General features: G+C 41.8%; 3 protein-coding genes across 3 annotated transcripts; all 3 read right to left on the bottom strand.

Annotated features, from left to right (window-relative positions):
• Positions 1–206: 206 nt before the first annotated feature.
• Positions 207–7,475, bottom strand: LOC143008989 (calpain-1 catalytic subunit-like). The gene is made up of 21 exons (XM_076160978.1): positions 7,358–7,475; positions 5,841–6,096; positions 5,702–5,771; positions 5,501–5,619; positions 5,274–5,407; positions 5,004–5,178; positions 4,695–4,769; positions 4,444–4,529; positions 4,231–4,305; positions 3,809–3,966; positions 3,527–3,705; positions 2,922–3,130; positions 2,708–2,753; positions 2,518–2,577; positions 2,275–2,332; positions 2,066–2,127; positions 1,824–1,892; positions 1,668–1,746; positions 1,415–1,537; positions 669–721; positions 207–551 (listed from the first exon to the last, which is right to left on the bottom strand). The coding sequence occupies exons 2-21, from the start codon at positions 6,075–6,077 to the stop codon at positions 525–527; spliced, it is 2,094 nt and encodes a 697-aa protein (XP_076017093.1). The 5' UTR covers positions 6,078–6,096; positions 7,358–7,475; the 3' UTR covers positions 207–524.
• Positions 7,476–8,061: 586 nt separating this feature from the next.
• Positions 8,062–12,543, bottom strand: LOC143008990 (calpain-2 catalytic subunit-like). The gene is made up of 12 exons (XM_076160979.1): positions 12,330–12,543; positions 12,181–12,250; positions 11,988–12,106; positions 11,745–11,878; positions 11,482–11,656; positions 11,171–11,245; positions 10,923–11,008; positions 10,533–10,607; positions 9,396–9,553; positions 8,815–8,981; positions 8,505–8,516; positions 8,062–8,406 (listed from the first exon to the last, which is right to left on the bottom strand). The coding sequence occupies exons 1-12, from the start codon at positions 12,534–12,536 to the stop codon at positions 8,188–8,190; spliced, it is 1,497 nt and encodes a 498-aa protein (XP_076017094.1). The 5' UTR covers positions 12,537–12,543; the 3' UTR covers positions 8,062–8,187.
• Positions 12,544–16,352: 3,809 nt separating this feature from the next.
• Positions 16,353–24,765, bottom strand: LOC143009019 (calpain-1 catalytic subunit-like). Its single transcript, XM_076161020.1, has 20 exons — positions 24,420–24,765; positions 22,867–23,088; positions 22,718–22,787; positions 22,517–22,635; positions 22,274–22,407; positions 22,011–22,185; positions 21,700–21,774; positions 21,453–21,537; positions 21,063–21,138; positions 20,264–20,421; positions 19,671–19,849; positions 19,070–19,278; positions 18,873–18,918; positions 18,451–18,508; positions 18,280–18,341; positions 18,041–18,109; positions 17,885–17,963; positions 17,624–17,737; positions 16,833–16,885; positions 16,353–16,688 (listed from the first exon to the last, which is right to left on the bottom strand). The coding sequence occupies exons 2-19, from the start codon at positions 23,071–23,073 to the stop codon at positions 16,842–16,844; spliced, it is 1,959 nt and encodes a 652-aa protein (XP_076017135.1). The 5' UTR covers positions 23,074–23,088; positions 24,420–24,765; the 3' UTR covers positions 16,353–16,688; positions 16,833–16,841.
• Between the last annotated feature and the right edge of the window lie 355 nt (positions 24,766–25,120).

The raw sequence follows: 25,120 nt of genomic DNA, 5'->3' as shown, positions 1-25,120 counted from the left end.
CAGGTAAGAGAGAACATCACCTCCTCTTTCCACCCCATAACACTCATCCTCAGTCTTCCATTCTGCTTTGGACTCCTCCTCTATTTTCTGTACAGTGACATACATGAAGAACATAAAGGAAGTTTCCTTTAAAGCCTGAATAACTGACACAACACTACGGTACCACAGCCACACAAGGTAAGCAACAATAATTACCAACTATGAACTGCAGAGTCAAGTCAAGTTTATTTGTGTAGCACGGATATCACATCATCTCTCAAAGGGCTTCAGAGGCTCACAAGACGATGGTTCCTGACCCAAAAACCCACCATATATGGATAAAAAGGAAGAAACCCTCCAAGCTAAACTCTTATACTGAGATTTGTAGTGTCTACATGTTAGGTTAGGCTTACACAGTAACGTCTACTTTAGCTCTGTTTAATGGCTCATATTACTTATTGAATCCCGTTAGCTGATTTAACACCCCGTGATTATAAAGTCCTGCTCCTCCAGATGCGTTCTGAAGTCCATCCTCTGTGGTGAGTTTATGTGTACATTGTAACGAACATCCACTGAAAATAGAGAGACAGAGCCTGTTACACACACACACACACTGCAGTATAAACTCTGGCTGTTATATTGCAGCAAAGGATTCTAAAGTCTAAAGAAAAGTGCATATGTTTTGGTACCTCTGAGCTTCGCAGTGTCATGGTCATTCCATCAGACATCTGCTTGAACATTTCTGTTGGCAAAGAACAACTCATTGTTATTTATGAGACACTGAAGGCAGCGGTGGCATTGATCAGAGGCAGTGATAATAGAAGGCCACCAGCAGAGGTCACTGGTGTTATATTCAGTATTAACGGGTAAATCTTTGCAGCTTAGTCCTGATGTCTCACACTGCTTGGGACAATATGAATCACAAGACATGAAAAGGATGAAAGTGTTTGTGGTCTCAACAAACACAAACATTAATCATGCAGTTTTTAGAGAACATTTTTCTAGAATTTGCTGAATCCTCTTTAAATCCTGCTGGGAATCCATAAATTGATTTCTCCTGGAAAATTTCACGTCTCTGTAGCGCCATCTACTGATGGAATCTGATTTGAGTTTCTCAATCTTCACCACCTCATCCAAACTCACAAACTTTCTTTGTGATCTTTCTCCATTAGTGTGGAAACAGCTAAGTAACAAGATTAGAGATGAGCTGTATAGATACATATTAGGTATACTAGGTACAAATTATCATTTAAACAGTTTCCTCAACTGATGTCTCTTGTCAAATCAATCATTGATTAACCATTAACACCACTAGCAATCCCAATCAACCCTGTTAAAGCCAGGGGGAGTTTACTGCTGCTAAGAAGTTGTAAACACACTGTTACCAAGGAGACTGAGTCAGACCCACTGCCATCAATGGCCCAGTTTGACTTACGGTACATGCACTCCATGCGAAGGATCAGACTGATGAAGCCGGCCAGTGTCAGCCCGCCAGTCTCTCCAGAGGCGCCGTAACGCACAGCCATCAGTTTGATCATGTCATCGTTGATTCTCAACCCTGACACACAAAACACACACACACACACACACACACACACACACACACACACACAGTTTCAGGAATTATTGCAGTCAGTCTATATGTGATTTTGACTTCTTTTTGTCTGTTGTTGTACATCATCGTCTACCTGCAGCCATGATTGCGTTCTTCAGCTCACTCAGTGACAGCGTGCCCGAGTGTGAAACATCAGTGCTGACGAAAATGTCCTGATTAAAGAGAGAGAGATGTTAGTGGACGAGCCCTTGATTCCCTTTGATGTCTTTAACTTTGACTCTATATTCACCTTGTACTTGATCACCTTCCTCCACAGACGAACAAACTCTGGCTCCCTCAGTGTGCCTGTGATTGATGTCTTTGAAGCCCAAAGTTAAGTTATGAAAGTCAAACCTTAACTAAAATCTACTAATACTTTCTGTAAAGCGATTAATGTAGAGACTTATTTTATATAGCTCCAGTTATCTTCCTTTTCCAGTTAGTGATTGAGTAAATAGAGACACAAAGCACAGCACATGTACAACAGGATACATCCATGAGAGCCACCATGCTGCGGCAGGCATCCAGGCTGAAGCCTCCAGCTCTCAGGTCTCCTGGATTAAAGAGATAACTTCACATCAGAAAATGTTGCGGTCTCCAATTTCTAGTGCCATCACAGAGCTGTGATGGGACGAGAATCCAAATATCTACAATGATAATAGCATATTGAGCTGTAGTGGTTAGTTGTAGTTAGTTCACACCTTTAAGGATTTGTTCATTTAAATACTTCTGGAGCTTCTCAGCACCCACATCTTCATTCTGTAAACACAGACAAATGATAGGATGATATGTCATATCACAGTGTGATATTACAATCCCATTCAGCTTCTCAAAGTGTAAATAAGACATTTGAGCCCTAATTCCCTGAACATTAATAGAGTAGCTCTGGTTGGAATTAATAGTCAAAATGATGAAATGTGATGTTTGGCAGTGAGATAAAGCACCTTGACGTGATGTGACAGGTCTATGTTGGTGTCATCAGCCTTGTATTCATCCGGTTTGGGCTAAGAATTGAAAGGAGAGGGAAAAACAGGGAATAAACATTTTCATCTGACAATACATTAATAATCTTCAATAGTAACCCCGACACATTCTGAACATTATTATAATATGAATAGTTCTTCTCTTGCTCACCCCTGCAAATTCCACAGGTTCATGATTATGGCCACGAGAATTCTCACTAACGGGGAAAGATCAAATAAACAATTATGCATTTGTGATAAAATAAATAAGAACTTATATGTGTCATATATGAAGCAGATCACATGATGTCTCTATCATAGCTGCTACTCCTTCACACATTGACAGAATCGAGTAGAATGCTCATAGATTGAGTGAGTTTGATTACTGGATATGGGTCTCTGTCTTGGCCAGGATGGTCAGGATGAAGGAAGCCGTCTCGTTGGGTTTGAAGGTGGATGGAACAATCAGGTATTCACCAGGCTTCAGCAAAAAGAACTCCATCACGTCACGAGCATTCAGGAAGGCCTTAGTCTGGGCGACAGGCGAGTGGTGGCTGAAGAATGAGGCAGGAAACTTTCCTTTCTTTCTCATGAACTGCAACAATAAGTTTACAATTAATTTTAAGTATATTAATCACCATAGCTGTACAATGAGGATGGGAACAAGGATGTTGATATAAATATTACTCACTTCCTCAGGCACCTTGGACACATTGGAACAGGAATTTATGTTGGGGATAAAAAAGCAATTAGTTGAAATGCTGATATATCAAAAACTGACATATTTTCATGAGAGTATCACAAAATATCTTTCAGAAACTTGTTAACAATCACTCAAGGGGGGATTGATGTTAATATCTGAACACAACAGCTCTGAGTCGCTGCACCTAAGCTGCGTCACAAAGACTCAAAGCTCTGACCAGCTGCTATTTTCAATGTTTATGAATGTCACAGTCAAAGTAGCTCACCTCCCTTCATGGAAACATTAAACAGTCTTATTTACCTCAAACACATAGAATCCAATGTAGAGATTTTTGACCAGGCGTCTGTTTCTCTTGTCTGGCTTTTGCATGAGAGACACCAGCATGTTGTTAACATTCTGTGTCTCAGCACATTCACCCAGTAGTTTTCCTATTGTGATCCGAAATTGTGGATTTATCCAGAAGCTGTCTGGAAGTAAAGAAGGAAACAATTTCATATTTTAATCATTTGCACATAATAGTGTGAAACATAACATATACATTATATATTTAATGCAGTATTTTGGAAATACCATATTTCTTGGGTCCTCCAGCAGTGGTCCCTGCAACCCATCTGCTCTCGTACACAGAGGCCTTCCAATGGCAAGATTTGGATCCATCCAGGAAGGAAGGACACTTGCAGCAAATGTCAAGACTTTTAAAGTACTTACAGAAGTCTGCTATGGTCATCCTGAGGATATCGGAGGCCAGTTTGAGTGACACACATAGCCATTGCTTTACTTATATGTCCTAAAATTCTTTAGGTGGTCATAGTTGCATAAAATGATATAACCATGTTGGATCTACTGACTCCTGCTGCATTTAGTATGAACTGTGGGTTGTTCCTAAGCAGACTGTTTACTCTTTCTATTTTTTGTCTACTTATAAAAAACGATAAATGACTAAAAGGAGACAGTAAACATGTCTGACTTCATGTTTTCTGCAGGATTCTTACCAGAACTCCCCATTATCAGCTACAGCAAGACACAGATCACGCTCCTGAGGGCTCACGGTGTTCCACAGAGGGGACCTGAGAGGACAGTGACATCAGTGAATTAGCAGGTATGTATTGACGTTATACTCTAGCACTTTTCTCAACTGTAGGCTGAAACTTGGCCTTTCCAGTCTGGTGTCACTGCAATGTACAAAAAGTGGGAATCCTTCTTACCGATCACTCCAGTCTCCATTCCACTCTCTTTTCCCCCAGGGGTTCCACAAACGGATCAGGCTCTCCACTTTCTCCTGACTCATCACCTAATCAGCAGTCACCACCAGAAAAGACAGTTATTTGCAGTATACAGTATGTAAAATGTAAAAATGGTGCAGGTCTACAGTGTACTGTACATAAAGCCTTTAAAACCCCAAACCACATGAATCATGTACCAGGTCAATTCTAGATAGATGACTGTATAATTGTACCTGTTTGACACCTGTGACAGTGTAGGCATGGCCTTCAACCAATCCATTGGCTGCTACTGTGTTTTCTGATGTCTCCTATAGGACAGACAGGGTGTGAGACTTTGAAAGGTGAGAGAGCAGTCAGGTTTAGTATTTGGGTTAGAGATAAGATGTGTAAAATCTGGATGACTGCCAAAGATGTTATAGCATATCTGGATTTGTATCACATGCCTAAGGGTGATACACCATGTACCAACAAAACCATGCATGACCCGGGTACTAGGTCACAGTGTGGGTAAGACTGGGAGGAGTAAGATAAAACGTGTTTACCCCCTGAGGTGTACCACACCCCATCAGTGATTGTGATTGGCCGGCTCTGCACATGAGCTCCCACAGGTTTGGAGGTGGATCTTTGAGGTCGACATAAATGTGAACACCGCCAGTGAAGTCCATCAACGCCTCTGCAGGGGTTCCAGCATTCATGCCTGCATAGGAGCCACACACCCTGAAAGAAGTGGATGTGACTTTACTTTCACTAAATCTTCAAAATAGCAGATTAAACACCTTAAAAACTCAGAAAGAACAGAATCTTCTTCATACTTGGCGTAGGCTTTCTCCAGCAAAGCAGGCCAGAACTCATTTGGGGTTGTTGAGTGGACGAAGATTAGTCTGCCATCGATTGTTGGTAGTTTGTCATCAATGACAACATCCACCCATCTTCCAAATCTCCAGAACTGAATGTTTGAGGATCAAATTGCTTCATGTTCCATCTCATCCAGTGTTCCATACAAATGAATGATGATTTCATACATGTATAAAGTATTTACCCTGAAGTGGAACAGCCCGCAGTATTCCTCATTAAATATTTGCCCCGGTGGTATAACTTGCTTCAGGATGTTGTTCTGGAATGCCAGAGATCCCACAGCGGCCAGAAACCAGCAATTTCCTGCACAAAATCATCATTTACTGTGTCAGAGTGATGCACGCTGCCAGCAGGACATAAGAATGTTGCATCGCAGCTCCGTTACCAATTTTTCCTTGTCCAAAGTCAAATCTGGAGATGGCATTAACTATGAGGGATGGATTGGGGGCAATTTCCTGAAATAGTAAATTATACTTAGTATACCGTCACATTTCAGTGCCTGGTGGTATCATTACAGCTCTTACCCCTGGTCTCAGCCACTGCACACGATCCAGGTCAGTGAGGCTCAGGACCCCCTCACCGATGGAGTTGCTGTCTGGGGGGAACATGTCGTCTACGAACCTAAACCTTTGTGTGACGCAGTCCTGTTTCAGCTGCTGATAGTCTTGGTTGAAGATGCTTTCAGGGTTATCGAGGCTCCCAAAACCGTCTTTCCTGTGTCGAGCCTCCATCATGTTCTCATGCATACCTGGAGCTGGCATGGCTGCAGAGTTTTGGCCTCTGTTTGGGAAACAGGTGAGTCAAAGTTATAATAATTCTATATTATCATATTCTTGTGAATAATATTCATGAGAGCAATTTATGCAAACTACTGTTAACTGCATGTATTGAACATTTTTTGTGTGGGTGTGTTAAACAATGGAAGTTGAATTCAATCATAGAGGCTCTTTCAACGTAAACACGTTGGCCCGGTTCCTACTGTGCCTGTAAGGCATTCACAGTCGTGGGTAACATTCTGCGTATGATAAAAAAAGTTTAATACACCTTTAAAAAATAACTAAAACGTTTTTCACATTCCTGGTCCAGGTTTACAACAAGCTACACTGTCTAATTCCAAATGACTGAACTAATGAGCATGAGCAGCAATACGCAAAACAGTGATGAACCTGCAGGCTGATATTAGCTCACACACACGTCTCTCAGCTGTACGGATTACATTTACAACTGAATAGTTATGACTACAATCTGTTCAAGATGATTTACAAGGGTATTTAAGTGATGTGAATACAAAGCACATGTTACTGAAAAGTGTTAGTTTAACCTTTTAGTGCATACTTGCAATCTATGATCATATGAGAACCCACACACTGTTATGTGATTATATTAGCGGTTAGATGATTAAAGTCGTAGTATTACACGAGGAAACGTTTCTTCCTGATGCAGGCAGTGAACGTTACATTCATATATGCATATCTATGTTGCAGTGACTGTTGAGGAAAGAAAGCACACCCATGTTTGCTTTATTATACTATTTAATTAACCCTTCTCATTTTGACACAAGCTTGTCCTCATATGATGTGCCAAAAGGTCTGTTCAGGTTATGAGCACTGTCAATGCCAGAGAAAACTGTGCTCATCCTATCAATCTTCTGAGCAAAACCAGCCAGAACTGGAATGTACAGTTGACAGCTTTGCTCCTCTTCTTTCAGCGTCGCAGAGCTGTGTCACATACACATGCACGTACACAATCTGCAGTAAGCACAGGTTAACACATCTAACAATACTTACATGTATGTAAACACAACACTTAACAATGTGATCACACAATATATCCTGCATGGTAACTGACTTTACAGAGCATACAGTATGAACCACAGGTGTCCTACAACAACAAGCATTTAGACTTTTGTATTTGTGGTTACATTCGATCCAAAACAACTTACTTGTAATATGATAACATGACAGGAACAAACCAAAGGCTACTCAGTAAGTTCAATGTTTTAGTTAGTGTTTTTATTTGAGTCTGATGATTTCATTCTTACCTCGGCGACTTCAGAGAGTGAACGTTTGCAGCGAAGCGTTTGTGTGGATTAGAGAGTGAAAGGGAAGGAGCCTTGATGTTCCAGTGCCAGTCAACCCTGGGGTGGTGTCCTGTTTGTGTTTCAAGATAACATCTAAGTTAAATGTGAATAAACTCCACCCACAATTACACCTGAGAGAGAGAGAGAGAGAGAGAAAGAGAGAGAGAGAGAGAGAGAGAGAGGGCGTGTGTGTGTGTGTGTGTGTGTGTGTGTTTACATTACAGAACAGAACAAACCTGAAACCTTCGCTTCAGTTTTTGACGAACAAAAGAGAAGAAGCGGCCATGTTGTCAACTTGAAGAGGAGCTAGCTAGCTAGCTAACTAGAGGGGAGTAGGAGTTAGCTTACTAAATCTGAAAGGCCATTAAGTGGATTAATTTGTATTTATTTACTTTATTGTCACACTTTTACTGTTTCAATTTGAAAATGTTGAGTGAGCTGAGGCACTTTGTAAACCGGTACATTAAACCAATAAGGCCATAGATATGAAATGTTACTGTAAGCTCGGAATAACAACTCTTCCACAGGGGGCTTCAGCTTCAGCTTCAGCCCTGAGCACACACACCACACCAGGTAAGCAACTGGAGTCACTGACAAGAAACCGCAGAGTCAAATTAAGTGAGGTTTATTTGTACAGTCCAAACATCACACACACACACAACGTCTGAGGCCCACAAGAACAACTCATTGTTATTTATGAGACACTGAAGGCAGCGGTGGCATTGATCAGAGGCAGTGATAATAGAAGGCCACCAGTAACTGGTACATTTTTACAGCGTTGTCCTGATGTCTCACACTGCTGGGGACAATATCTCTCTCTTGGCGTGGATGGTCAGGATGAAGGAAGCCGTCTCGTAGGGTTTGAAGGTGGATGGAACAATCAGGTATTCACCAGGCTTCACCTTAAAGAACTCCATCACCTCACGAGCGACCCGGAAGATCTTAGTGTGGGCGACAGGCGAGTGGTGGCTGAAGAATGAGGCAGGAAACTGTCCTTTCTTTCTCATGAACTGTAACAAAAAGTTAACAATTATTATTTTTTGTATATTAATCCCCATAGCTGTACAATGAGGATGGGAACAAGGATGTTGATATAAATATTACTCACTTCCTCAGGCACCTTGGACACATTGGAACAGGAATTTATGTTGGGGATGAAAAAGCAATAAGTTGAAATGCTGATCAATCAAAAACTGACTGATATTTTCATGAGAGTATCACAAAATATCTTTCAGAAACATGTAAACAATCACTCAAGGGGGGATTGATGTTAATATCTGAACACAACAGCTCTGAGTCGCTGCACCTAAGCTGCGTCACAAAGACTCAAAGCTCTGACCAGCTGCTTTTTTCAATGTTTATGAATGTCACAGTCAAAGTAGCTCACGTCCCCGGAAACATTACACAGTCATATTTACCTCAAACACATAGAATCCAATGTAGAGATTTTTGACCTGGCGCCTGTTTCTCTTGTCTGGCTTTTGCATGAGAGACACCAGCATGTTGCCATCATTATGTGTCTCAGCACGTTCACCCAGTACTTTTCCTATTTTGATCCGAAATTGTGGATTTATCCAGAAGCTGTCTGGAAGTAAAGAAGGAAACAAGTTCATAGTTCAATCATTTGCATATAATAGTGTGAATCATTTCCTCTTAATTCAGTTATGAGTTAATGAAGCGAGCAGAAGATAGTTTATCTGTGAGCAAATACTGTGCATCCAAGCTCATAGGTAGGCTACAGCACATTGCATCTGTCATTATAACATGTAAAGTCATGTAATTCTGCTTGATATCTGCTCTTTTGGCTGTAACAGAACATTGCCGGCTGTATTCATGCTGCATTACTTTTCTGTGATGGGGACTCAACACAACACAACATTAGTTATGATTTAAAATAATGTTACATCTCATCTTAAGCACTTATTTAGCACACGTGCAACAAATACTTCCAACGTCACAACAAATGCATTATATTATAAATTCAGTATTTTGGAAATACCATGTCTCTTGTTTCCTCCAGCAGTGGCCCCTGCAACCCATCTGCCCTCATACACAGAGGCCTTCCAATCCAAAGCCTGGGATCCATCCATGAAGGAAGGAGACTGGCAGCATATGTCAAGATGTGTAAAGTGCTTACAGAAGTCTGCTATGGTCATCCTGTAGGGGATTAGAGGTCAGTTTGAGTGACACACACACACAGCCATTATTTTTTTTATATCCTAAGATTGTTTTGGATTGTTTTACATACCCATGTTTGATCAACTGACCCATGTTTGGTCTACTGACCCCTGCTGCATTAAGTATGAATTGCAGGCTGTTGCTAAGCAGACTGTTTACATCAGTGGTTCTCCAACTTTTTACATCAGGTACCACCCCAGAAAAAGCGAGGCCTACCCAATTCAGCTGCTGTGCAAAATTAGATTAGATTAGATTTAACTTTATTGTCATTGAGCAAAGTACAGGTACAAGCCAATGAAATGCAGTTAGCATCCAACCAGAAGTGTAAAAATGTACTACAATATATACAGAATAAACTATAATGCAAACAGGAAGCAAATTTATTCCTCATGAGAATATCATTTATTTTGACCTTTGTCAGTCACAGCCACATTGTACAAATTGGTACTAGAACTCTCTCATATGAACAACTCTCCTAAATGGGGCAGTCCCTCTTATACCCACAGCATGTTCAAACGCACACACACGCGCACGTGCACGCGCACGCGCCGGTGCACTCCGGAGTGTGTGTGTGGGGGGGCTGTTTCTGTCCACTGACGCCGGTGCCGACTCCGGAGAGTGGGCCGTGGGGGTGTGCTGCTGTCCATGACTTTCACCGGCAAGTGCGGCAGCAATGGGACGTTCCCGGCGCCGGCACCGGCAAATGCGCCGGTATCGGGACGTTCCGACAAATGCGCGGGCATCGGCACCATCAAGTGCGCCGGCACCGCCAATTGCGCTCGCACCGGCTGAACTTATTTTGGGTCGCATTTCTGATATTTGTATTTGATTCGTCAGCGTACCACTACAGGGAGCCCACAGTTTGAGAACCACTGGTTTACAGTTTACACAAAAATGATAAATAAATAAAAGAAGACAGTAAACATGCCTGACTTCATGTTTTCTGCAGGATTCTTACCAAAACTCCCCGTTATCAGCTACTTTAAGACACTCTTCACGATCCTGAGGTCTCACGGTGTTCCACAGAGGGGACCTGAGAGGACAGTGACGTCAGAGAATTAGGAGGTATTTCAACATGTCAGCATCAATAATGATCCCCTTGAGGCATAAGCCTTCACTTCTGTATCTGCTGTAATCTATATTCATCACTTGTGAATCAGACATGTCAACTGCTTTGATTAGTTCCTCTCAGTGGCAGTGGTGGTTCTGGTCCTAGGTGTTGAATATCACCTAGAACAGTAGCTCTATATTGCCTCTGCCAGGAAGCACTTCTCTCAACTGTAGGCTGAAACTTGGTCTTTCCAGTCTGGTGTCACTGCAGTGTACAAAAAGTGGGAATCCTTCTTACCGATCACTCCAGTCTCCCTTCCACTCTCCTTCCCCCCAGGGGTTCCACAAACGGATCAGGCTCTCCACTTTCTTCTGACTCATCACCTAAGCAGTCACCACCAGAAAATACAGTTATTTGCAGTATACAGTATGTAAAATGTAAAAATGGTGCAGGTCTACAGTGTACTGTACATAAAGCCTTTAAAACCCCAAACCACATGAATCATGTACCAGGTAAATTCTAGATAGATGACTGTATAATTGTACCTGTTTGACACCTGTGACAGTGTAGGCATGGCCTTTAACCAATCCATTGGCTGCTACTTTGTTTTCTGATGTCTCCTATAGGACAGACAGGGTGTGAGACTTTGAAAGGTGAGAGAGCAGTCAGGTTTAGTATTTGGGTTAGAGATAAAATATGTAATATCTTGACGACTGACAAAGATGTTATAGCATATCTGGATTTGTATCACATGCCTGTACGAGTGAGACACCATGTACCAACAAAACCATGCATGACCCGGGTACTAGGTCACAGTGTGGGTAAGACTGGGAGGAGTAAGATAAAACGTGTTTACCCCCTGAGGTGTAACACAGCCCATCAGTGATTTTGATTGGCAAGCTCTCCATATAAGCTTCCACAGGTTTGGAGGTGGATCTTTGAGGTCGACATAAATGTATACACCACCAGTGAAGTCCATCAACGCCTCTGCAGGGGTTCCAGCAATCATGTCTGCATAGGAGCCACACACCCTGAAAGAAGTGGATGCGACTTTCACTAAATCTTCAAACAAGCAGATTAAACATCAATTACTCAGAAAGAACAGAATCTTCTTCATACTTGGCGTAGGCTTTCTCCAGCAAAGCAGGCCAGAACTCATTTTGGGTTGTTGAGTGGACGAAGATTAGTCTGCCATCGATTGTTGGTAGTATGTCATCAATGACAACATCCACCCATATTCCAAATCTCCAGAACTGAATGTTTAAGGATCAGATAGTTTCATGTTCCATCTCATTGTTGCATACAAATGACCTGAGCTGAAATCCAGCCTGTCGTTATTTCATACATGTATAAAGTATTTACCCTGAAGTGGAACAGCCCGCAGTATTCCTCATTAAATATTTGCCCCGGTGGTATAACTTGCTTCAGGATGTTGTTCTGGAATGCCAGAGATCCCACAGCGGCATGGAACCAGCAATTACCTGCACAAAATGATCATTTACTATGTCAGAGTAATGCACGCTGCCAGCAGAATGTCACATCCCAGCTCCGTTACCAATTCTTCCTTGTCCAAAGTCAAATCTGGAGATGCCATCAACTATGAGGGATGGATTGGGGGCAATTTCCTGAAACAGTAAATTATACTTATAGTTATTTAGTATACCGTCACATTTCAGTTCCTGGTGGTATCATCACAGCTCTTACCCCTGGTCTCAGCCACTGCACACGATCCAGGTCAGTGAGGCTCAGGACCCCCTCACCGATGGAGTCCCTGTCTGGGCGGAACTTGAGGTCTATGAACCCCCGCCTGTGTGCAACAAAGTCCTGTTTCAGCTGCTGGTAGTCTTGGTCGAAGATTCTTTCAGGGTTATCGAGGCTCCCAAAACCGTCTTCCCTGTGTCGAGCCGCCATGCAGAGTTTTGGCCTCTGTTTGGGAAACAGGTGAGTCAAAGTTATAATAATACTATATATAATATTCTTGTGAATAATATTCACGAGAGCAATTTATGCAAACTACTGTTAACTGCATGTATCAAACAGTTTTTGTGTGGGTGTGTTAAACAATGGAAGCGGAATTCAATCATAGAGGCTCTTACACGTTCGTACTTTGCCTGCAAGGCATTCACAGTTGTGGGTAACATTCTGCATATGGTAACATTCTGATAAAAATTTCATCACTAAAACGTTTTTCAAATTCCTGGTAGAGGTTTACAACAAGCTACACTGTCTAATTCCAAATGACTTAACTCATGATCAAAAATCGCTATCAAAAATAAAATAAAACAAAATAAAACAATAAAATTAATAACTTTAATAATTAGAGTCCTCAAGGCACCACCCTGTTTATTGGCACAGGGAACCAAGATAGCATATAATTGACCTAAACCTTCAAGATTCACCATAAATCTTAATTATCAATTAAAATTATCAAATTAATTAATAAATTAATCAAATGGGAATAATTTAAAGATTAGTCTTGCGCTCAAAATCAGTCCAGAAGGGTGACACTTGATGCACGTAGAGGTTGATTATCATACAGACATCCAGAGCAAACAATTTCAGACACTTCTTGTTAAAATATGATTTGGATTGAGGATGAGGATTTATTAATTAAAAATAATAACTAAAAGTCATTAGCATCAATAGAATAAACCCGAAAACATAAACAATAGCAAGGAGTTCAGGTAAATACAGATTTGAATACAAGGAAAGGTGTGTATGTGTGTGTGCGTGTGTGTGTGTGAGAGGGAATGATGCGCAGGAAGTGGCGGAGTTATAACGTTGCCACTAGTAGGACCTGGATCAAACTAAAATGGCGGGATCTAGCTTAGAAACAGGGCTATATACAAATGGCGGCTAAACACATGTGAAGGGGAGGGGTCCCTAGATGGCGGATTTCTTCCTAGCTTCCCTGTGTGTGCGCGTGTGTGTAAGAGCGTGCTCCACCCCTCAGCACGGGAGAAGATTGGATGGAGACAATACACAAAACCAACAGTCAGACACACGGCGGTGTAGCACATTAGCACAGTTTACCAGGACAAAGGCTGGAGAGAGAGAGCGAGAGCGAGAGCGAGAGAGAGCGCGAGAGCGAGAGAGAGCGCGAGAGCGAGAGCGAGCGCGAGCGCGAGAGCGAGCGCGAGAGAGAAACGGCGCACATGCAATCGGTGTTGATTAACACCGATGAAAAATTAAAAGAACCTACTTGTAATATTTAGCTTAGTTAAGAACACACAGTATCCTATATCTAATGGACATAGTATCACTTCCTAACTCTATTTCTGTCCAGACGTCTAAGCCTTACTTGGTGGAATTACGTCTGTGTTGTAATTCACCGTAGTTGAGCAAGTAGTTGAGCAGTCCGTTGTGTTGGAGCTCCAGTTGGGTCGTGGATTTAAACAGATTCAGGCGCTGATGAGTTGATCACAGGGCAGATCTGCAGGTCCTCGATTCTCTTGGTCCAAGTGGGGAGGCCTGGTAGTTGGTCGACGGGGAATCCAGGGCAGTTTCTTGTGTCTCCTTTCTGCTTTGAGTTGGCTAGCTAGAGACTAAAAGAAAGACGGAGACCTGGGCGAGCCCTTTTATAACCGCGACAGTCACGTGACGTGTGGGTTGACCACAGGTACAGTGGGAGTTGTAGTCCTGTTTTGTGACAAAGGACCATGTGCTTTTCACGGCCTCAGCCATGTGGCTCAGGCTTTTAAAATGTTTTGTAGGCCGAACATAATATCACTTACATCCATTACATTACATTACATTACATTACATTACTGTCATTTAGCAGACGCTTTTATCCAAAGAGACTTCCAATAAGTGTGTTCAACAAAGGTAGATAAAAGAACTTCAGGTCACAAGAAATCGTAAGCGCATTTCCTTCCAAAACCAACAGCTAAGAGCATAACTAGAGCTAGAGTAGAAGTGCAATAAGTTAGGTACCATGATGAATGAGAAAAAAGGACAAATTAGAAAGGACAGTTTAGAAAACAGATAAGTGCATCAGAAGAGCTAGGACAGAATAGGTGATGTCCTACATCCGTGTTGTAATTCACCATAGTTGAGCAAGTAGTTGAACAGTCCGTTGTGTTGGAGCTCCAGTTGGGTCGTGAATTTAAACAGATTCAGGCGCTGATGAGTTGATCACAGGGCAGATCTGCAGGTCCTCGATTCTCTTGGTCCAAGTGGGGAGGCCTGGTAGTTGGTCGACGGCGAATTTGAAGAAAACAGGAGGAAACGCTTGCTTCCTCGGTTGCAATCAGGATTCAGGTCGAGCAGTCAAAAGGGATCTCAACCAGGTTCAGAGAAAGGAAAAGGTGTTCACTGAGACAAAGTTTGGGTCTTTGTTCAGGGAGAGATGAGGGGTCTCTTGACGTCTTCAGCAGCAGTAAACAGAGAGATGTGGATAAGGGAGTGAAAGGGAAGGAGCCTTGATATTCCAGTGCCAGTGAACCCTGTGGTGGTGTCCTGTTTGTTTTTTTAGAGTGTGCGTGTGTGTGTGTGTCATTAAAGAACAGGACAAAACTGAAACCTTCGCTTCAGTTTTTGTCGAACAAAAGAGAATAAGCTGTCTGAAAGGCCATTAAGTGGATTAATTTGTATTTATTTACTTTATTGTCACACTTTTACTGTTTCTATTGGAAAATGTTGAGTGAGCTGAGGCAATAGATATAAAATGTTTCTGTAAGCTTGGAATAACAACTCCTCCACAGGCACAAGGTAAGCAACTGGATTTACATCGGTGCAAATCGATGCAAATCGACTCAGCCCAAAGCTTTCTGACAAGAAGAGGAAAAACTCCCATAAAACCTCACCATGTAAGGAAAAAGGAACCTGCGGAATGCGTTTGCAAAGAAAGAGTCCCAGAGGAGCAAATACAGGGAAATAAAGCAACAGAGTTTACTCCACTTTAACACAACTTTGATCATCACCTAGCAACCACATTCACAGATAAAGAAGCTCTCCTTTTGTCTCTCAACATTAACTGTCATTGTGTCAGAAGTACAATGCTGGCTAGAACAAAAGGGTTTGCATATTATCAGTCAGTGCATCTGTATAGTACTGTGTACATTTGTCAGGCAGAGTGAGAGAAAGCACCATCAGATGGAGTTTGCTTTGTTCACTAGTCCCATGCAGATGTTTGCCAGAAACCAGTGTTTTCCCTGAAGTATGTTTGTGTGCAACTGTTGATGTAGTCTGGTACACGAGGTTAGATGTGTTTCCTGACGATGGATGCTTTCCAGGCAGTGGTTCCCAAAGTGGGGGGCGCAGAGCTACTCCAGGGGGGGGCGTGGGACCGGAAAAGGAGCGATATGAATATACCGCCTCAGGTAAATGAATAAGGCGATACTTCTTCGTCTTGCTGCAGGAGAATGAGCGTCCAGAGCTCCTCCCCCGTCAGACCGATCAGCCGTCCCGTATTGTTTTATATCGTATCTCTATTTCCATTCTGATTTCCACTCCTCTCACAGCTGGAGTACCACTGTCCAGACTACATCAGATCAAAGGGTATGTAAGTGTGTGAGTGTGACTAGATACATGTGGTTCCATCACGGGGACAATGAAGAGTTATATTTAAACTGCTTAAATCCCTTTTCCTCTATGTTCTTTATGTATGTGACTGTACAGAAAATAGATTGCAGTTTCCTGAAAAGCCTGAATATCTAACACAACACTACGGTACCACAGCCACACAAGGTAAGCAACAATAATCCACAACTATGAACTGCAGAGTCAAGTCAAGTTTATTTGTATAGCACACATACAGTAACACATCATGTCTCAAAGGGCTTCAGAGGCCCACAAGTCGATGGTACCTGACCCAAAAACCCCACTATATAAGGGGAAAAAAGGAAGAAAACACCCAAGCTAGACTACAAAACTGAGATTTATAGTGACTACGTGTTAGGTTAGGCTTACACAGTAACGTCTACTTAAGCTCTGTATAATGGCTCATATTTCACATGGACCCTGTTAGCTGATCTAACATCCCGTGATTATAAAGTCCTGCTCCTCCAAATGCAATCTGAAGTCCATCCTCTGAGTTTGTGTGTACATTGTAACGAACATCCACTGAAAATAGAGAGACAGAGCCTGTTACACACGCACGCACGCACGCACACTGCAGCATAAACTCTGGCATCTGTTATACTGCAGCAAAGGATTCTAAAGTCTAAGGATTCTAAAGTCTAAAGAAAAGTGCATAAGTTTTGGTACCTCTGAGCTTCAAAGTATCAGGGACATTCCATCAGACATCTGCTTGAACATTTCTGTTGGCAAAGAACAACTCATTGTTATTTATGAGACACTGAAGGCAGCGGTGGCATTGATCAGAGGCAGTGATAATAGAAGGCCACCAGCAGAGGTCACTGGTGTTACATTCAGTATTAACGGGTAAATCTTTACAGCTTAGTCCTGATGTCTCACACTGCTTGGAACAATATGAATCATTAACCATGAAAAGGATGAAAGTGTTTGTGGTCTCAACCAACACAAACATTAATCCTGTAGTTTTTAGAGAACATTTTTGTAGAATTTGCTGAATCCTCTTTAAATCCTGCTGGGAATCCATAAATTGATTTCTCCTGGAAAATCTCTCGTCTCTGTAGCGCCATCTACTGATGGAATCTGATTTGAGTTTCTCAATCTTCACCTCCTCATCCAAACTCAGTGGAAACACTGAGGTTGTGTGCTGTGTTGACTTTTCCATGTTTCTTTGTGATCTTTCTCCATTAGTGTGGAAACAGCTAAGTAACATGATTAGAGATGAGCTGTATAGATACATATTAGGTATATTAGGTATGCAAATTATCATTTAAACAAATTCCTCAACTGATAGATGAAACATCTTGTCAAATCAATCATTGATTAACCATTAACACCACTAGCAATCCCACTCAACCCTGTTAAAGCCAGGGGGAGTTTGCTGCTACTAAGAAGTTGTAAACACACTGTTACCAAGGAGACTGAGTCAGACCCACTGCCATCAATGGCTCAGTTTGACTTACGATACATGCACTCCATGCGAATGATCAGACTGATGAATCCCGCCAGTCTCATCTGTCCAGAGGCGCCGTAGTGCACAGCCATTAGTTTGATCATGTCATCGCCAATTTTCAACCCTGTCACACACAACACAAACACACAGTTTCAGGAAGGGTCACCTTTTGAACTAAGGTTAGATTTTTTTGATGAGGCTATAAATGATTGCAGTCAGTCTATATGTGATTTTGACTTCTTTTTGTCTGTTGTTGTACATCATCGTCTACCTGCAGCCATGATTGCGTTCTTCAGCTCACTCAGTGACAGCGTGCCCGAGTGTGAAACATCAGTGCTGACGAAAATGTACTGATTAGAGAGAGAGAGATGTTAGTGGACGAGCCCTTGATTCCCTTTGATGTCTTTAACTTTGACTCTATATTCACCTTGTACTTGATCACCTTGGTCCACAGACAAGCAAACTCTGGCTCATTAAGTGTGCCTGTGATTGATGTCTTTGAAGCCCAAAGTTAAGTTATGAAAGTCAAATCTTAAGTAAATTCCAATAATTTGTGTAAACCGATTAATGTAGAGACTTATTTTATATAGCTCCAGTTATGATCCTTTTCCAATTAGTCATTGAGTAAATAGAGACACAAAGCACAGCACATGTACAACAGGATACATCCATGAGAGCCACCATGCTGCGGCAGGCATCCAGGCTGAAGCCTCCAGCTCTCAGGTCTCCTGGATTAAAGAGATAACTTCACATCAGAAAATGTTGAGACTAGAATCCATATTTCTACAATGATAATAGCATATTGAGCTGTAGTGGTTAGTTGTAGTTAGTTCACACCTTTAAGGATTTGTTCATTTAAATACTTCTGGAGCTCCTCAGCACCCACATCTTCATTCTGTAAACACAGACAAATGAGAAACATGTGGACTTTTTTTTTTACTGAGCTTTCTGTCAACTGCGTGTTAAGAGTTCATAATAACTGAGATCACAAGTAAGCACCGCCTGTCTACCAGCTGTTTCCCACCTAGCAGCTCATTCCACCCTAGTGAGTGTTATATGAGTGTGATATCACAATCCCACTCAGCTTCTCAAAGTATATATAAGACATTTCAGCCCTAATTCCGTGAACATTAATCAAGGAGCTCTGGTTGGCAACAGGGAATAAACATCTTCATCTGACAATATAAAAGTAATCTTCAAAAGTATCCCTAACACATTCTGAACATTATTATAATATGAATAGTTCTTCTTTTCCTCACCACTGAAAATTCCACAGGTTCATGATTATGGCCACCAGAATTCTCACTAAAGGGAAAGATCACATATACAGTTTTGCATTTGTGTTCAAATAAATAAGAGTTAATATGTGTCATATATGAAGCAGATCACATGATGTCTCCATCATAGCTGCGACAGAAACGAGTAGAATGCTCATAGATTGAGTGAGTTTGATTACTGGATATGGGTCTCTGTCTTGGCCACGATTGTCAGAATGAAGGAAGCCGACTCGTTGGGTTTGAAGGTGGATGGAACAATCAGGTATTCACCAGGCTTCAGCCTTAAGAACTCCATCACCTCACGAGCATCCCGGAAGATCTTAGTGTGGGCGACAGGCGAGTGGTGGCTGAAGAATGAGGCAGGAAACTTTCCTTTCTTTCTCATGAACTGCAACAATAAGTTTACAATTAATTTTAAGTATATTAATCACCATAGCTGTACAATGAGGATGGGAACAAGGATGTTGATATAAATATTACTCACTTCCTCAGGCACCTTGGACACATTGGAACAGGAATTTATGTTGGGGATAAAAAAGGAATCAGTTGAAATGCTGATCAATCAAAAACTGACATATTTTCATGAGAGTATCACAAAATATCTTTCAGAAACTTGTAAACAATCACTCAAGGGGGGATTGATGTTAATATCTGAACACAACAGCTCTGAGTCGCTGCACCTAAGCTGCGTCACAAAGACTCAAAGCTCTGACCAGCTGCTATTTTCAATGTTTATGAATGTCACAGTCAAAGTAGCTCACGTCCCCGGAAACATTACACAGTCATATTTACCTCAAACACATAGAATCCAATGTAGAGATTTTTGACCTGGCGCCTGTTTCTCTTGTCTGGCTTTTGCATGAGAGACACCAGCATGTTGCCATCATTATGTGTCTCAGCACGTTCACCCAGTACTTTTCCTATTGTGACCCGAAATTGTGGATTTATCCAGAAGCTGTCTGGAAGTAAAGAAGGAAACAAGTTCATAGTTCAATCATTTGCATATAATAGTGTGAATCATTTCCTCTTAATTCAGTTATGAGTTAATGAAGCGAGCAGAAGATAGTTTATCTGTGAGCAAATACTGTGCATCCAAGCTCATAGGTAGGCTACAGCACATTGCATCTGTCATTATATCATGTAAAGTCATGTAATTCTGCTTGATATCTGCTCTTTTGGCTGTAACAGAACATTGCCGGCTGTATTCATGCTGCATTACTTTTCTGTGATGGGGACTCAACACAACACAACATTAGTTATGATTTAAAATAATGTTACATCTCAACTTAAGCACTTATTTAGCACACGTGCAACAAATACTTCCAACGTCACAACAAATGCATTATATTATAAATTCAGTATTTTGGAAATACCATGTCTCTTGCTTCCTCCAGCAGTGTCCCCTGCAACCCATCTGCTCTCATACACAGAGACCTTCCAATCCAAAGCCTGGGATCCATCCACGAAGGAAGGAGACTGGCAGCATATGTCAAGATGTGTAAAGTGCTTACAGAAGTCTGCTTTGGTCATCCTGTAGGGGATTAGAGGTCAGTTTGAGTGACACACACACACAGCCATTATTTTTTTTATATCCTAAGATTGTTTTGGATTGTTTTACATACCCATGTTTGATCAACTGACCCATGTTTGGTCTACTGACCCCTGCTGCATTAAGTATGAATTGCAGGCTGTTGCTAAGCAGACTGTTTACATCAGTGGTTCTCCAACTTTTTACATCAGGTACCACCCCAGAAAAAGCGTAGGCCTACCCTATTCAGCTGCTGTGCAAAATTAGATTAGATTAGATTTAACTTTATTGTCATTGAGCAAAGTACAGGTACAAGCCAATGAAATGCAGTTAGCATCCAACCAGAAGTGTAAAAATGTACTACAATATATACAGAATAAACTATAATGCAAACAGGAAGCAAATTTATTCCTCATGATGCGCGGGCATCGGCACCATCAAGTGCGCCGGCACCGCCAATTGCGCTCGCACCGGCTGAACTTATTTTGGGTCGCATTTCTGATATTTGTATTTGATTCGTCAGCGTACCACTACAGGGAGCCCACAGTTTGAGAACCACTGGTTTACAGTTTACACAAAAATGATAAATAAATAAAAGAAGACAGTAAACATGCCTGACTTCATGTTTTCTGCAGGATTCTTACCAAAACTCCCCGTTATCAACTACTTTAAGACACTCTTCACGATCCTGAGGGCTCACGGTGTTCCACAGAGGGGACTTGAGAGGACAGTGCGACAGAGAATTAGGAGGTATTTCAACATGTCAGCATCAATAATGATCCCCTTGAGGCATAAGCCTTCACTTCTGTATCTGCTGTAATCTATATTCATCACTTGTGAATCAGACATGTCAACTGCTGTGATTAGTTCCTCTCAGTGGCAGTGGTGGTTCTGGTCCTAGGTGTTGTATATCACCTAGAACAGTAGCTCTATATTGCCTCTGCCAGGAAGCACTTCTCTCAACTGTAGGCTGAAACTTGGTCTTTCCAGTCTGGTGTCACTGCAATGTACAAAAAGTGGGAATCCTTCTTACCGATCACTCCAGTCTCCCTTCCACTCTCCTTTCCCCCAGGGGTTCCACAAACGGATCAGGCTCTCCACTTTCTTCTGACTCATCACCTAAGCAGTCACCACCAGAAAAGACAGTTATTTGCAGTATACAGTATGTAAAATGTAAAAATGGTGCAGGTCTACAGTGTACAATAGAGAAAGCCTTTAAAACCCCAAACCACATGAATCATGTACCAGGTAAATTCTAGATAGATGACTGTATAATTGTACCTGTTTGACACCTGTGACAGTGTAGGCATGGCCTTTAACCAATCCATTGGCTGCTACTTTGTTTTCTGATGTCTCCTATAGGACAGACAGGGTGTGAGACTTTGAAAGGTGAGAGAGCAGTCAGGTTTAGTATTTGGCTTAGAGATAAAATATGTAATATCTTGACGACTGACAAAGATGTTTTAGCATTACTGGATTTGTATCACATGCCTGTACGAGTGAGACACCATGTACCAACAAAACCATGCATGACCCAGGTACTAGGTCACAGTGTGGGTAAGACTGGGAGGAGTAAGATAAAACGTGTTTACCCCCTGAGGTGTACCACAGCCCATCAGTGATTTTGATTGGCCAGCTCTCCATATAAGCTCCCACAGGTTTGGAGGTGGATCTTTGAGGTCGACCTTAATGTAAACACCACCAGTGAAGTCCATCAACGCCTCTGCAGGGGTTCCAGCATTCATGTCTGCATAGGAGCCACACACCCTGAAAGAAGTGGATGCGACTTTCACTAAATCTTCAAACAAGCAGATTAAACATCAATTACTCAGAAAGAACAGAATCTTCTTCATACTTGGCGTAGGCTTTCTCCAGCAAAGCAGGCCAGAACTCATTTTGGGTTGTTGATTGGACGAAGATTAGTCCGCCATCGATTGTTGGTAGTTTGTCATCAATGACAACATCCACCCATCTTCCAAATCTCCAGAACTGAATGTTTGAGGATCAGATAGTTTCATGTTCCATCTCATTGTTGCATACAAATGACCTGAGCTGAAATCCAGCCTGTCGTTATTTCATACATGTATAAAGTATTTACCCTGAAGTGGAACAGCCCGCAGTATTCCTCATTAAATATTTGCCCCGGTGGTATAACTTGCTTCAGGATGTTGTTCTGGAATGCCAGAGATCCCACAGCGGCAAGGAACCAGCAATTCCCTGCACAAAATGTACATTTACTGTGTCAGAGTGATGCACGCTGCCAGCAGGACATTAGAATGTTGCATTGCAGCTCCTTTACCAAGTTCTCCTTGTCCAAAGTCAAATCTGGAGATGTCATCAACTATGAGGGATGGATTGCGGGCAATATTCTGAAATAGGAAATTATACTTATAGTTATTTAGTATATCGTCACATTTCAGTTCCTGGTGGTATCATCACAGCTCTTACCCCTGGTCTCAGCCACTGCACACGATCCAGGTCAGTGGAGCTCAGGACCCCCTCACCGATGGAGTCCCTGTCTGGGCGGAACTTGAGGTCTATGAACCTCCGCCTGTGTGCAACAAAGTCCTGTTTCAGCTGCTGATAGTCTTGGTCGAAGATTCTTTCAGGGTTATCGAGGCTCCCAAAACCGTCTTTCCTGTGTCGAGCCGCCATGCAGAGTTTTGGCCTCTGTTTGGGAAACAGGTGAGTCAAAGTTATAATAATACTATATATAATATTCTTGTGAATAATATTCACGAGAGCAATTTATGCAAACTACTGTTAACTGCATGTATCAAACAGTTTTTGTGTGGGTGTGTTAAACAATGGAAGCGGAATTCAATCATAGAGGCTCTTACACGTTCCTACTTTGCCTGTAAGGCATTCACAGTTGTGGGTAAGATTCTGCATATGGTAACATTCTGATAAAAAGTTTCATCACTAAAACGTTTTTTAAATTCCTGGTAGAGGTTTACAACAAGCTACACTGTCTAATTCCAAATGACTTAACTCATGATCAAAAATCGCTATCAAAAATAAAATAAAATAAAACAGAATAAAACAATAAAATTAATAACTTTAATAATTAGAGTCCTCAAGGCACCACCCTGTTTATTGGCACAGGGAACCAAGATAGCATATAATTGACCTAAACCTTCAAGATTCACCATAAATCTTAATTATCAATTAAAATTATCAAATTAATTAATAAATTAATTAAATGGGAATAATTTAAAGATTAGTCTTGCGCTCGAAATCAGTCTAGAAGGGTGACACTTGATGCACGTAGAGGTTGATTATCATACAGACATCCAGAGCAAACAATTTCAGACACTTCTTGTTAAAATATGAAAGGATTTATTAATTAAAAATAATAAATCAAAGTCATTAGCATCAATAGAATAAACCCGAAAACATAAACAATAGCAAGGAGTTCAGGTAAATACAGATTCGAATGCAAGGAAAACAAAGCTTGAGTGTGTGTGTATGTGTGTGTGCGTGTGTGTGAGAGGGAATGATGCGCAGGAAGTGGCGGAGTTATAACACGCCCACTAGTAGGACCTGGATCAAACTAAAATGGCGGGATCTAGCTTAGAAACAGGGCTATATAAAAATGGCGGCTAAACACATGTGAATGGGAGGGGTCCCAAGATGGCGGATTTCTTCCTAGCTTCCCTGTGTGTGGGTGTGGGTGTGTGCTGGTGGGTGCGTGCGTGTGTGTGTGTGTGTGTGAGAGCGCGCTCCGCCCCTCAGCACGGGAGAAGATGGGATGGAGACAATACACAAAACCAACAGTCAGACACGCGGTGGTGTAGCACATTAGCACAGTTTACCAGGACAAAGGATGGAGAGAGAAAGAGAGAGAGAGAGAGAGAGAGAGAGAGAGAGAGAGAGAGAGAGAGAAAGGGCGCACATGCAATCGGTGATGATTAACACCGATGAAAAATTAAAAGAACATTTAGCTTAGTTAAGAACACACAGTATCCTATATCCAATGCATATAATATCTCTTCCTTCACCGTAGTTGAGCAGTCCGTTGTGTTGGAGCTCCAGTTGGTTCGTGGATTTAAACAGATTCAGGCGCTGATGAGTTGATCACAGGGCAGATCTGCAGGGCCTCGATTCTCTTGGTCCAAGTGGGGAGGCCTGTAGTTGGTCGACGGCGAATTTGAAGAAAACAGGAGGAAACGCTTGCTTCCTCGGTTGCAATCAGGATTCAGGTCGAGCAATCAAAAGGGATCTCAACAGGAAAAGGTGTTCACTGAGACTAAGTTTGGGTCTGAGATGAGGGGTCTCTTGACGACGTCTTCAGCAGCAGTAAACAGAGAGATGTGGATAAGGGAGTGAAAGGGAAGGATGTTCCAGTGCCAGTGAACCCTGTGGTGGTGTCCTGTTTGTGTTTCAAGATCACATTTATACTGAATGTGAATAAACTCCACCCACAATTACACCTGCGAGAGAGAGGGACAGAGTGTGTGTGTGTGTGTGTGTGTGTGTGTGTGTGTGTGTGTGTGTTTACATAAAAGAACAGGACAAACCTGAAACCTTCGCTTCAGTTTTTGTCAAACAAAAGAGAAGAAGCTTACTAAGTCTGAAAGGCCATTAAGCGGATTAATTTGTATTTATTTACTTTATTGTCACACTTTTACTGTTTCTATTGGAAAATGTTGAGTGAGCTGAGGCACTTTGTAAACCTCTACATTAGGCCATAGATATGAAA

The sequence above is a fragment of the Genypterus blacodes genome, unplaced genomic scaffold (assembly GCF_046128005.1).
Source record: "Genypterus blacodes isolate CSIRO-AG114 ecotype Tasmania unplaced genomic scaffold, CSIRO-AGI_Gbla_v1 ptg000109l_1, whole genome shotgun sequence".
In the NCBI taxonomy this organism is placed as follows: Eukaryota; Metazoa; Chordata; class Actinopteri; order Ophidiiformes; family Ophidiidae; genus Genypterus; species Genypterus blacodes.
Note: the sequence above shows the minus strand (reverse complement) of the source record. Positions and strands in the feature narration are given on the sequence as shown.